General features: G+C 41.6%; 1 protein-coding gene across 1 annotated transcript; it reads left to right on the top strand.

The window, feature by feature from the left end:
* Window positions 1–1844: 1844 nt before the first annotated feature.
* Window positions 1845–13851, top strand: nol11 (nucleolar protein 11). Its single transcript, XM_033625119.2, has 18 exons — window positions 1845–2011; window positions 2811–2924; window positions 3410–3466; window positions 3883–4031; window positions 5794–5851; window positions 6709–6850; window positions 7045–7251; window positions 9425–9501; window positions 9950–10073; window positions 10296–10387; window positions 10938–11003; window positions 11123–11307; window positions 11579–11704; window positions 11917–12156; window positions 12377–12455; window positions 12577–12669; window positions 13016–13123; window positions 13270–13851. The coding sequence occupies exons 1-18, from the start codon at window positions 1865–1867 to the stop codon at window positions 13381–13383; spliced, it is 2178 nt and encodes a 725-aa protein (XP_033481010.2). The 5' UTR covers window positions 1845–1864; the 3' UTR covers window positions 13384–13851.
* The last annotated feature ends 274 nt before the right edge of the window (window positions 13852–14125 follow it).

Here is a 14125-nt window from a genome sequence, read left to right as displayed (position 1 = left end):
CCTGTGATACACTGGTGAACTCATGCTGCCTTTTACACAAGCTTTAATGGATCAAGGGGAGACCAGGAGGAATTGTAACAGTTTTAGTTTTTGATTAAATTTCTCCAAAAAAAGAGAAAAACCTCTTGAACTATTTGGATATAATTATGTGTAGGTAACTTGTATTTGTGGCTTAATAGGTGAATACATTTATACTGCAATACAGAATTTGTACCAAATGAGATTTACATCCCCTCCTTTCTCAGACCAGGTGAGTGTTACATGTATGTAAAATGTGTGCCAGCTTTATTGTGGGCTGTTTTGGCTCAATAGTGTGAATTTCATACAACTCACATTCACATTCAGGCTTAAATAACAAGGGGAGGCAAATCTCAGCTGGTACAATATCAGTATTCTCATAATGCATTCACCTCTTAAGTTCCCATTCAGATACTTTGGCATTTAACACAGCTGATATTTTGGGCTGTTTAGACAGGATGGTCTGAACTTCATACATGTAACGCTCACCTGGTCTGAGGAAGGAGGTGAGGCAATTCTTGGCATGTATTAAAATATTCATCTGTCAAGTAGTGCATCCACATTGTAACGCTATTTCCAGAGATGCTACTTTCTACTGGGTGTAATATAATATTGATCAGGCCACTGTAAATGTTCATAAACTATAGACTTCAGATCATTTATCAACATTAACAAGCCCTAGAAATAAGATTTTGTCCCTTTTAAACAGTACTTTGCCATTGGAATCATTATATTTGGCAGGGTGAGGTCAGATGGTTTGGGACATCACGTAAAATGGGAAAAATAAGGTTTTACATTTTGTGCTCTTTAAAAATTAGCAACCAATCACCAACCATATTATTGGATTGTTAATGAATACAAATGTCCTTAACATGAAACAAGCATTTTATTAGTCTAAGCTAACTAGTGTGGGCACACCAAAGATTAAAAAAAATCACTAATCCGAGAATGAGCCAGTAAAGCCATGTGGCATGTTGATTTCCTCATTTTGTAATAACAGTTCTACAGCTAATACAATACTGGTATATCTACAAAAATGATTGCAGGATGTTGCACTTTATCAACTGCCTGACCTATTATCAAAATATTTTCACAGTACACTTTACTTTTTGTGCGAAATAGTTTTGAGTGTGTACTAAATGCATTCAGGCAAATGGGACAAAAAGTTAAGCTAAAATGGGACATTTTTCTTAAGTAATATCGGCATGTTTTTAAGCTCCCAGGTGCCATACAGTCATGAATTATGCTGCTGTAAGCCATGCTGTAATATTACATATTTTTATTTTTTTATTTTTGTCACTTAAAAAAAACCTACAGACGATGTATTAAGCTCATGTTAGCTACAATAGACCAGAATTAGCCATCATTGTTACACACACCAATGTCCATTGTTGGCACTATGTCACAAAGGAAACAGGCAGCAAAAAAACAGGCAGAAAAGTTGTACAGTCTTTTTTAATGAGTAGCATCAGGTAACATAAATGATTCAATTAATTAATGACTGAACTGATAAATGTATTAAACCCTAAATAAACAAACAAACTGTCCCATTTTACCTGAACATGTGAGGTAGGGGTTCTCCATGTGTTTAAAGATCCAAAATTTCTAAATTACTTGACTTCATCATCATCAACATCTTTATAGAAACATAGCAGAGAACCATAACGAGCTCTAAAAGTAACACTCAAGGTAGTTTCGACGTTTTAGGTGGTTTTTGCTTTGGTAATCTACCAGAACTCGTCTGCCTGCTTTCCACTGTGCGCGCTCCCGCAAGATGCACGCAGATCACCTGTGTTCCCGTCTGTTCTCGCGAGATCCGACGAGCTCCACTTTCTTCTCGTCCAGCATGGCCGCGCTGTATGAGGGATACACGTTGTGCGGACTTGCTCCAGCTCAAAATCTGTCGCATTCAGGCATTCAGGGGATCGAGGCGGAGAGAGACAACGACCATGTCGTCGTCACAGACTTAACCAGATCTGTCACGCTGTACAAGGTACAGTTAAATGTTTATTTTGGGGAGCCTCTGCTGAGCAGCTGATGTGTAATAACTCGTGTGGGCATCCTCGGCTCTTCTTAGCAACAGCAACTGTGGCAGAAACCACCAGAGCAGACAGGAGAAGACATACCTCTGTTAGCTGTGGTGGTACCTTCACTTATTTTGCTTAAAAACAAGCAAACGCCGTTAAGGTTGTAGTAAACACGATGCTATTCTACCAAAACAGGCAAATGTTAGCTAACGGTCGCTATGCCCACCGCAGAACACACACAGCATGCTAACTACTAACGTTAATGGCTTTCAGTACTTGGGCTACATTATCAAATGTAACGTTACAGCTCCATGTACCTCTAAATGCGTCACTGAGCAGCTTCTTTACATTACATGTCAACTCTCTGAACCGGCCTCACTTGCTTGTTTCACGAGTCTCCATATTTAATGATGGAAGCTACACCATGACACAGTCACACAGCTTTACATTTACTAGTGTAGATGCAGGTGAAGGCATGGGCGGACTGTTCCTTTGCATCTATTTGTGGTCTTTTTTGTCTCTTTGTGCTCATTTTGAGTCTCTTCCTGGTCAGTACACGTTCATTTAAGTGACATTCTGCAGGTGAAGGCCAGGGGGGCCCCAGACACTTTGGGCCTCTGGGCCAGTGCCTGGTAGGCTTGTTCAGTAATCCATCCACGGGTGAAGGAGAACTGTTTGTGTTGTGACTCGTAGAACCATCTTGGGTAGAGTCATTGATGTTATAAACTGTTCCACTAACTATTTGTGTTTTTATGGTTCTGTCAGGTTTCAGACCAGAAGCCGCTGAGCAGCTGGACGGTGAAACAAGGACAGACTCTGACCTGTTCAGCAGTCTACAACTCACAGAGCAAGGAATATGTGGCAGTCTCAGACAGCAAGGTAGACTTTCAATCATTCCTGTTGTGGCAAGGATTCTCATTTTTGCTTTGACTGCAGCACCATCTGTACAAAGCCCGACTGACTCACTGTTGGATTGATATTAGGCAAAATGAACCAGTCATTTTTTATCTTAAGTATACAAACCATACTGAGGTACTTATTGTCAGACAATAAAAGAAGGTAGGGAACTCCAACACACTATTAGCACCAAGTTCATTTGGAAAACAATGACTGAATTACTACTTTTTCAGTAAACATGTACTAACCGTGTTTCTGAATTGTTTCTACATGACTTCATTCCCCCGCCCACCTGTCAGTTGCTTACCCACTGTGACATGTTCTGTTATTTACAGGTTGGACCTCACTAATTTATGTTGCTCTTGGAGAATAAACCCATCTGTCATTCTTTTAGTGTAGATGTCTCTGTAGATCTGACCCTCCACAAATATCTGTAAAATAATGTCTGTTTTTGTTTTGTTTTTAAGATGATCAGAATTTGGAAAGAAGAAGACATACTTTTAGATAAGGCCTTCAAAGCAACTGTAAGTGTGAATATGGCTGTTTATCTCTTCTCTCTAGTGGCATTTAAAGCCACAGAATGCTTGTGCGATGTTTTGTCTGATAGACGTCTGAAGGCTTAATTGTTTATACCGGATCCAAGGTGAAAAGCCTGTTGTCATACAGAGGGATAAGATGTGATGAATCATACAGTTGAGGATAATGGCTTGGTGATGGAAGTGGTTTAGTCATATTGTGAAGCGCTCTGTATCAGCTCCATTTGAACATGTCTGCATTTATTTTCTTTCCACTGCAGAAATCTTTAACACAGTATGTTATCGTATGTGATTACCTAACATGCTATACGAGTTGGAGAATTTTGCTTTCAATCCTCAAAATATATTTGACAAGGTGATTTGTCGTCATTTGGAAGTTGGTGTAATCCTTTATTTCTCTTCAGGTGTCATCAGATGTCTGGAGGGTCCACTGCGTAGCTGGAGGGGAGCCTGTGGTCTTGTTCCAGAGAGGAGCTGTGAGGCTCCTGGACTCTCTCCTCTCTGCTCCCCAGCAGCCCATAGAGGAAGTCCTGGCTCAAGAAGAGGCCATTAGGTCAGTATCGCTGTAGCTTACAGCCGCAGTAAATTCTTTGGGGTATAATCCAGACTAGGAACGAGGTTGCCTGTAGAGATACTTAAAGTAAAACAATTTATATAGACAATAAAATTTCAAATATTGAGATAACCTGCTTGGTAGTGCCGTGCTGCAGTCTCATCTGGGGTCCGTTTCACAAAACAGGTTTAGTAAAAACTCAGAGTCTGTTAACCCTGAAATGAGGGAAACTCTGGGTTTTCCGTTTCAGAAAGGGAGGTAACTTAAACCAGAGAAAGCGGAGTAACTCCAGCCCGTTTCAGAAAGAGAGGTAACTGAAGCTCGGTGTCAGTTACTATGGCAACTGACTCTGTGAACCTAACCTGGTCGGGAGCAGGTTTTCTTCAATGAACCTCGAGTTTCTAGCTGTCTCCTCCCTTGTACGCCACACACGCAGTGTGATTCATTCATTCATTCGTTTAGTGTCACGTGGGTTTCAGCGAGTTTGATCATCTGTCCTCAAGGTAAAGTCGGATCCTAAAGTGTGTTCTAGTTCTAAATCTACTTTTTCGACCATGGCATGTCCGTTCTTGGAGGACCCTGTGGACGAAGAGGCAGTGTTATTGAGGAAGGAGTTACGCATTCGTCGGGAGATTATTCACAGGCCCAGAATTGACGTTATCATTTCCAGAACATTTTCTTTTTGAACGGTACCATTTCACATCACAGTCCATCATTTATATCCATAACCTCATCCGTCGTGACATAACCAACGTCACCAACCGTGGACGTGCACTTTCATCTACCCAGATTCTTTGTGTTGCTCTCTCTCTTAACACCATTCCACCTGTTTGCATCTGTAGCCTAACATTATTGTGATTGCATAAATGTATAAAATAAATTTAAACTTAGGCTACGCATTGACTCGAGCAGTAATTTTCTCCCACGCCAACTACCGTTCCTTTGCTGCTGCAGCCGTGTTACTCTTCTTCCTGAAAACAGCTTCAAATTCGTTGTATGAGCACATTAAAATATCCAACTCCAGGGGAGTAAAAAAATACAGACCTTTTCCTGTAGCTTGTTGCCATGGTGAATCGTGGTATCGGGGCTCCATTGACGGCGGCTTTTTAAAGTCTTGGTGCACGCGCTTAACTCAGAGTGAACAAACTCTGTGTTGATTGAACAGATTGAAATCACCTGTTCTGAAACCCGTAACCCAGAGTTTCCCATCTCAGAGTTAGAGGCCGTTTACACGTTGCCGGCTATTTTCATAAACGGACATTTCACCGTCTCCGTTTTCAAAAAGATCTTCGTTTACACTTACTTGTGTATATATACACAAGAGCATGCCAAACCTGTAGGTGGCAGTGTAACGAGAAGCTCAAGCCTTCCATGTATCCATTGTCACCATAGCAACATAGGTCGCACTTTTTACACAGGCGCAAGTTCCGGCGCATACTGTGACGTGGGCTGCCTATAACTCCGTTTATCTGCGTTTATCTCAGTTTACATGCAAACGCGCAACCGGAGTTTTCCAAAATCTCCACTCTGGCCGGAGTTTTTAGAAAGACTCGTTTTCAGAGGAGAAATCTCCGTTTGCGTGTAAACGAAGGGCACAAACGAAGGAAGATGTCTCCGTTTATCAAAATCACCGTGTACGTGTAAACGGCCTCTTACTCAACTCAGAGTTCAGGGTTAGGCTCAGAGTTTGTTGAACCTCCTTTCTGAAACGGACCCCTGTTGTCTCTTGTAGCGTGTTGATGAATGCTCTTTTTGTCTTTAGGTGGAGCACCAACATAGTGGCAGAGTCACAGCAGTTTATGATCTTCACAACTGAACAGGTAACATCATTTTAATTGTTTGGCTTTGATGAAAGAAACAAAATCTTACAAGTCAATTCAGTGAATTCATTTTTACGATTTCATTGCACCTGTATCACAGTACAATGCTGTAAAAACAGTAGGGTTGGGCACCTTTGACATTTGAATCAATACCAGTGCCGGGACATGGGATTCGGTGCCGTTTCCCAATGGTACCTTTTTTTTCTTGGTGCTTTGCTCTTTGTAATATAAAAAATATATTTTTTAACAAGTAAGAGTAAACAAAATGTCTTCTCCTCTGCTCTTTGCCAATCACACATAGAGCTATGTCTGTCTGCTTGTGTGTATATGTGCGTTTGCTCATCTCTCTTGCTTTCTATTTAGACACAGCTGAGAAATATGCAAAATAAGTACATAATTGAAAAAACGCAAACAGCAGTGATACTTGGCTGTTTCTAAAATTAAACAGAAAAGAAAATAGACAAGATGCTGAAACTACTAGTGCACTAGCTTGCTGGGAAGCCAATGGAGCTCTGTTGCTGGCTGTGGGGTGCTTTGCAGTGCTTCCGCTTCCTGTATGAACCTGGTGTTCTCATGAGGATGGGTTCTTAGGTGCCGAAATTTGGCACCAACTTGAATTGGTACTCGATAGTACCAGTGTAATTCGGTTGGTACCCAAGTTCAGTACCCAAACTCTGAGAGACAAATCATTTGAAGGCATGTTATGTGCTTGTACTGAAATGCATGGGATTGACATGTATTTTATTACCCATCTACCACTAACTAATTTTGTCTGTCCTTGTCTCTCAGTGGACATGTGTATCAACTTTTTATTCTTGGTATTTCTAAAGGCCTTGGCTGTCCTTGTCTTCCCACAGAAAGGAGATCATTTCCTCTACCTGCAGAGACTGAATCCCAACACCCTACAGAGGTATCGGCTGGAGAGAGAGGAGCCAGGTCTCTCCCCGCTCAGCTTCTCTGCATCCTACAGTGATAAACACATCCGCCTGCTTTATCTCTGTAAGACTGAATTTCCTGTGGAAATATTTTTAGTTTTCACTGTTTGACAGCACAGGCACATCCAAACCAGTGATGAGTTGTGGTTTTACTCTCAGGGTAAAACATGGGATGTCACATGCAAGATAAGTATTATTGATTTCTTCTCTCAATAATCCTTTTAACCTCTTGTGCTCCATCATCTTCCCTCCATCCAGACCCTAACGGTCATGTGTACCAGAGTGTCATCTCTGTGCGGGGCCTGGTGGCTGATGAGGAGGCCCAGGCTCTTCCTCTGCCCCGCAGCCTGCTGCTGAGTCTTCCTGTCGGCGAGGGCCTGCTGGAGGCTGCGTCAGCTCAGGTCCTGGATGAAGCCCATGTAGCTGTGGTGGGGGTTCCACACCCCTCTGCCGGAGCTGGCAAAGGTAAATGCAGTTTATTTACATTGCCTCAAATGAAGCCCATAAGTGCTCCACTCAGACAGGTTTTCAGATAGAATTCGCCAGAGCATCTGGCTGGTTTTCAGTCCATTAAAAGTACCATTTTAAGCATGACAGATCTTGACTAAGTCAATCTTGGATGTACTACAAGGGTCTCAGTAAACCATGCTAGTGAGTCAGCAGCATGCTGAACACCAGATCTATGTCTGAAGGGTTTTAAGTATGAAAAGTTCACACTGGAAAAGTGACAAAAAAGTAGTTGCACATTAGCTTACGTGTGTCTTTTCTGTCTTCATTAGCCATTAGAAAAAAACTGTTATCAGCATAAAATAAGAAACTTTATAGGGCTTTACCTGACTCAGAATTTTGTCAGTCAAATCAGATTCTGATGTTTAATATGAATATTCGATGCTTAACTTAAAGCAATCTCAGTTGACTGAGGGGTCTCCAACTGATGATTTAAATCTCTGACTTTCAAGGGGCAGCCCTAAAACTTTACTAATCTCACACTGGAGAAATTCACTCGTGAAAGCGGCTTAAGAGACAAAAACAACTGAGTGATAGAGAAAAAGGAAAACAAGATAAAAACACAACAATAAATGCAAATAAGATAAAAGTATAAAAACTATATACACTAGCACTGTGTACACATTAGATTTAACAAGTAATGCACAAAAAACACAACTCTGCATGGTCAGTTTTACAGGTCTAGTGTGTAGGCTTTAGTGGCATCTAGTGGTTAGGTTGCAGATTGCAGCCTACTGTGCCATGTGCCAAGCATGTAGAAGAATTATGGTGGCTGAAACAAAAACTTGAGTAGCCCTATCTAATGCCAGTGTTTGGTTCATCTGCTCTGGGTTACTGTAGAAACAACGTGGTACTCCGTGGAAGAGGACCTGCTCTATATGTAGATATAAACGGCTCGTTCTAACGTAATAAAAACAGAGGTTTTTTTTTTTCCCGGGGGTTATTTACTAAAGCAACTGGTCCAGCCACGGGGTCCAGATTTCTCCTCAGTCATACGTTCAAAGTCCACACAGTTTAATATATTCAGCGTCGTACTTGCGTTTGGCCATGTTGTCGAGATAGTTTGCTGTCTCTTTTAGGTAGCTGGCGTTATTCACTCACTCTACAGAAGGAAACAACACTTCAAAATAAAAGGTCTGTGACGGAAATTCACTGTACTTTAATGTAAAGTGTGTTTTTTACAAACTGGACACGTTTGCGACCTGTGACCTACTTTTGGACCGCAACCCACCAATTCGGAACCACTGCACTAAAGAAAACATACTTTTTATATTATATATGACATTTCTGCCAATTTATCCCCATAAAACCTACACACTGGGTCTTTTAACTACAGTTATTTTGCATTGACAAAATCTACACACAATAATCAGAGTGGGAGGTGCCCTGGAAGCCGAATGGTAACAGTTTAAGCCACATAACCACAAGATCCTGGGTTCTATTGCAGCTGCGGGACCTTTGTTGCATCTTATACCCTCCTCTATCGTCCCCTGTTTTCAGGCTGCCTCTACACTGTCATCTGTACAATGAGAAGTGAAAACACTCCCCCAGGGGTGTCAGTGGATTAGTGGATAGAGCAGGCACCCCATGTACAAGGCTGTTGCCGCAGCGGCCCGGGTTCGACTCCAGCCTGTGGCCCTATGCTGCATGTCATTCCCCCTCTCTCTCCCCCTTTCACACTTAACTTTCCTATCAATTAAAGGCAAAACTGCCCCAAAAAAAATCTTAAAAAAAAAAGAAAACACTCCCCCAACAAAATCTTTAAAAAAAAAACAGAGAATGGGTCAGGCAGGCGAGACTAAATACAAGGTTGAAGCATTTTTTGTTTTTTTGTTTGTTAATGAGTGACCTGAATTTGTTTTCTAGCCTCCACATCTTGTGCTTGGGAGAAAGTACAAGGAATGTTGTATATTAACTAAAATCAACTCTTGGGTTCAAATTATTAGAACTTAAACAAATACAAGGCCAACTTCTGAAGTCATTGCATTGATTTTGACATGTGGGCCTTGTTTTTGGAATAAATACACTTGAAATGATGACCTGCAGTTGTATGACTCCAGCATGTGATGCAAGTGTGTGTGTGTGTGTGTGTGTGTGGTTCTTGAATGGCTCTCTGTCTTTGATTTCTCAGACTTCCTCTGCATCTGGAATACCAATTTCCAGACACTTCAGGCAGGAAAAGAGATGACGGGTAAAATCTACGGACAGGTATGAATGCTTTGGGGTATGAAATGCAAATAACATGCCAAGCAAAGTGTTTTCTAATATTTGCATTATAAGAGGAGTGGATGAAACGATACACTGTTAATGACTTTAAGCTCATACGGGACGATCACCAGTTGGTACATGAGCTTTTGTTGCTGAGGTTAGAAGTATGCACCTACCACCCACTCAGTCTTCCCTCAGTGTTGTTAATGCTGCAGGCCAAGGTTCCCTGTCCTTCCAGCTGCTAGGTGCTGATGGAGGACTGTATGACTTTGGTAGAGCATTGTGTCTGCTCTCCACTGTGACGGGGCTCACTGTCCCTCCTCACAACTTTATGGCAGTTTACAATGTCAATATGGACGCATTTAAAGACGAGTTCTGCGATTCCATTTCATCGCTGTCTAACTATTTTATTCATGTTTGCATTCACTTTCTTTTCTCTTTGATTTAGCTTTGGAGTTATTCAAACAAGTTGTTAATTCCACACGGGAAAACCCTCTCTGTTATTCCATATGAGTGCCCCAAATCTTCCCTCGCCTCTGCTCTGGGGAAGCTCAGGCAGTCCAAGACTGAAGGTGAGCTCAAACAAAATCATAGTACTGCTGTTTTTGTAATAAAAACTTTGAGCAAATTACAAACACATACTTTTGATGCCTGTGAACACGAATTTACCCTCAATAAATAATTCCGCAATAACAATCTAAATAATAAATATGTAGTCATGTGGCAGGCTGTTCTTGATAATGCTGCAACGCTGATTTGACACTCAGCACAGTGTGTTTTTCTCACTGCTGCAGAGTCCAAAGCTCCCACCTCTGTTCCATCTTGGAATAACATTCTGCATGAAGAGAAAGCTCATCCATCGAGGACAGTGGAGACCAGGAAGACGGTATGTTGGAGAAGTTTTCAAGGCAAAATAAGGGAACTTACACGACAGAAAGAGGCTACACAGCTGCTGTCTGAGTTGCTGGTGCAACAGTCCCACACACTGTAGCCTTGAAAACTAGCTAACAGTGTTTCCCAGACTGACGGCTAATTGGCACTTGCTCCATATGAAAAAGTGATTTACAGCAGTTGCTGCCTGAAATGGCACTACATTCACTAAACTTAGAAAATTCTATACTGTGGTAAGGGGAGAAATTCACAATACAACAGGGCTACTGTGTTGTGGCCAAAGTAACCTAAATTAATATGTAAAGAGGTCTGACTCATCTAACAATTCATCTCAACTTATGATATTACTGAGCAAACATGCACCCACGCTAAATGCTATTGGAATATGACACTTTTTTTGTTTGTTGTGGCACATCATCAATTCACTGCCTCTGCTTTTTAAAATTCTGTGTGTTTGAATGAAGTGCCACCTGAGGAGTAATGGCCCTGTAATGCTCCTGTCAGTGGTGTCATCTGTGGTTTGATTCTTCCCTCTTTTCATACAGAGAACAACCCGTAAGAGCCAATCAGCACCCAGTTTAACAAATGAGCAAGTTCTGGAGCTCATCAAGGTAAAAATGTGATTTTTCATGGCTCTCTCACAAAATACTGGAACAGTGTTGACAAAAAAAGTAATTTAATGACAAAAACATAAAAAATGTACATAAATTATTTGTATTTGCTCGTGCAGACATTACCAGTGGAAGAGGTCCAGAGAGAGGTGGAGGGGCTCCTCTCAAGGACAGACATCCAAGACCTGCAGCCCTCGGTGTGGCAGCTAGCATCGACCCTTGTGTCCCGGAGCCTGGATGATCCAGCCTTCTACACCCCCAGCAGCCTGGCACAGCTAGTGCACACGCGGTGCCTCTGCCACAGGTCAGTAGAATGGCAATGGAACCAGGGTGTTTTTTTTGTTTTGTTTTTTTTTTTAATTAAGAAAGTTGACCCTCAAAACTGTTTATTCAGTATTCAGTCTGCAGAAAGTTTCTGACCGTGCATTTGAACGCTAATAATAGAGTTAGTTTACATGATGAAGCAAAAAAAGGGAATTGAATGATGTAAATTGCATCTCTAAGTGCTAGTAGAGTAGTTCAAACAGTGTTGTTTCTGCTGAATGTGACCATTTGCAATCATGGCTTTCAAATAGTGTGTGTCCTGATCTTGTGCTCCTGGCCCTGGAGAGGCAGGACTACTTCCTGTGTCAGCTCTGCTTGCAGTTCTTCCCAGACATCCCAGAAGCTGTCACCTGTGCCTGCCTTAAGGCCTTTATCAGGTAAAACTGATGGTTTCCAAGTGCAGAGCACTATAAATGAACACTGTCATACAGATGTAAATCAGTGTCATGTGGATATTACCACTAGGGGGCACTAAAGTAACATAATTTTATGATCTAGGAGTTTAATAATCTAAATTATTACCCTGACTCAGTGTCATGTAAGATGAAAAAAAAAATAAACAGTGTGTTGTTCTGGCTTCATCTTGCAGTATGCCAGACGTCGACGCAGAGAAATTGAGCCTGGAGCCTGACAGTGTCTCCGTCATGGAAACCCTAGTGGCCAGAGAGCGTGGCCCGCTCGGCTTGCAGAATGGTTTCAGCCCCACATCCGTTGAGGAGGACCGTTCAGATGGCCTCGGTGGAGGTGGCACCAGAGTAGAAGACAAAGAGAAGACCTCAGCTCCACCAGAACAGAGCTGTCCAGTGGGATTACACAAGGCTGTTTTACTGTATCCTGCCAGTGCACCATCACTCAGACAAAATATATTCACCAACCTGTCACATTTTGTTGTTCAATATGATGCAATCACTTACATTCAGTCCTCCTACATCTTGCGTATCAGTAGCAAGCTTCATGTTATGGTTTGTTAGCATAATTGCAAAATGATTGCTCTTGGTGTGTAATGATTTGAATTTGACACGTATGAGATCTTAACTGAAGCTGCATAGAAATGAGATCCTGCAGACGGCGTACAGCGACTCTTTCCTCCTCCCACACCTGAAAGATCTCTCTTCCCAGCATGTTGTTGTGAGTAACAGCTACTTAATTTTCCCACTTCTCTAATAGAACACAAGCTGCACATTTTTATGACTATAAATGCTTAAAAATATATTTTTACAGTGCTCAATGTTCTTTCTCATCCAATCAGCTTTTCCTCCAGTACCTGCAGTTCCTTTACCTAAAATATTCCCAAGATGCCTTCCCACAGATGCATGGATTGAGATCACCAAGTCTGGCTCAGGTCTGTGTCAGTGTCTAACTAGATAATTAGGGTGGCCACACTTGTCACAGTATCAGCACAGCCTGTGTCTGTCACATCGGGACACATTAAGTGACAAGTCCGGAGGCAGGAGAAATTATTTCGCTGACAGATTGTCAAATACAGACATGGTGGAAGTCAGACTCCCATTTTGACCTGAACTGTGTGCGGTTACAATTATGTTCAGCCACAGTGTATACAGTCAGCGTGAAAAGATGGAGATCAAGAGTTTTTGCAACAGCTTTTATAATTTGTATCAAACATGCAGTTCATCCAGTTTAAAGATAATTTAACTACTAACTCTGTTTTCCTTTGCATTTTATTTTAGATCATGGATTGGGTGTGCTTGCTGTTGGACGCCCATTTCACAGTGCTGGTAATGACTCCAGAGGCCAAAGGCTTACTGCTGAACCTCCACAGCTTTGTGAAGTCTCAGGTAACAAAGTCTTCCCTGTTGTTTGCTTTGTAGCCGCAGGTTAAATATTCTGGAAAACAAATAGCTATTTGTTGTGACTTTATTATTATGGTTTTAATATATCCAGGGTTTATAGTAGCGACTTAGACTCCTTCTTGTGTCCTCAGGTGAGACTGGTTTCTGAGCTTGGAAAGATTGAGAGCAGCCTCCAGGAGCTCAATAAGATGAAGGTGAAGAAGGACGTCGGACAGTACTCCATCGAAATCATTGAGCTGTTTTAGAGTGTTTCTACTTTTAATAAATCATTCATCACATTGTCTCCTTCCAGCTTTTCACCTGTAGTGGTTCCAACTTTGTATAAATGTCCCAAATGATGTAATATGAAGTGCTTTTGGCACAGCTGCCAGCCATCAGAACTCAAGATGCACGAGTTTCACTGTATATGAATTATTGGTGTAATTCAGGCATTGAATAAGGCGCAGGTGTCTTGAAACCATGTAAACATGTTTAAGATGATAAAACTTAGACAGTTAAGATAATATAATTTGCATGATGAATGAAATGCTCAATGCCAAGTTGGTTAATAGGGGGTTTGTGACGTGCAAAATCTGCCTAATGTAACGGCGGTAGTGTGGGACTCTATCTTTGAACGCATAATTGTGAAAGTGAATGGCTGTGACTTTGTACAGGATTTTCCACAGGAAAGTCTTTTATTTTGAATACAAATATATAACTAAAACAACTGCAAATCCATGTGTGACTTTATTATTATAAAATGGTGCCATCACATACCTGTGCATTAATATGGCAAGTATTGGAGTAAGAGGTGTTTGTCATGATTTCTGCACATTTTTATTAATTTGTATTAATATAGGATACATATTTGCGCCGCTGTGGTTAACAGAGGTTTGACTCCTCACTTGCTGTATAGAGACACCCGGGGCCTGGCGGTACAAATTTGCGTTTTCGTGAAGGCATGACCCGCCCCACTCTCCCTCTGATTGGCTAGTACTCTTTGCCTTC

The sequence above is a fragment of the Epinephelus lanceolatus genome, chromosome 3 (genome assembly GCF_041903045.1).
Source record: "Epinephelus lanceolatus isolate andai-2023 chromosome 3, ASM4190304v1, whole genome shotgun sequence".
Classification (NCBI taxonomy): Eukaryota; Metazoa; Chordata; class Actinopteri; order Perciformes; family Serranidae; genus Epinephelus; species Epinephelus lanceolatus.
Note: the sequence above shows the minus strand (reverse complement) of the source record. Positions and strands in the feature narration are given on the sequence as shown.

Coding starts and splice junctions, on each gene's coding strand:
- nol11 (XM_033625119.2), top strand. CDS start 1,865: ATGGCCGCGCTGTATGAGGGATACACGTTGTGCGGACTTGCTCCAGCT. Junction 4,032..5,793: donor GCTCAAGAAGAGGCCATTAG/GTCAGTATCGCT, acceptor TTTTGTCTTTAG/GTGGAGCACCAACATAGTGG. Junction 5,852..6,708: donor TGATCTTCACAACTGAACAG/GTAACATCATTT, acceptor GTCTTCCCACAG/AAAGGAGATCATTTCCTCTA.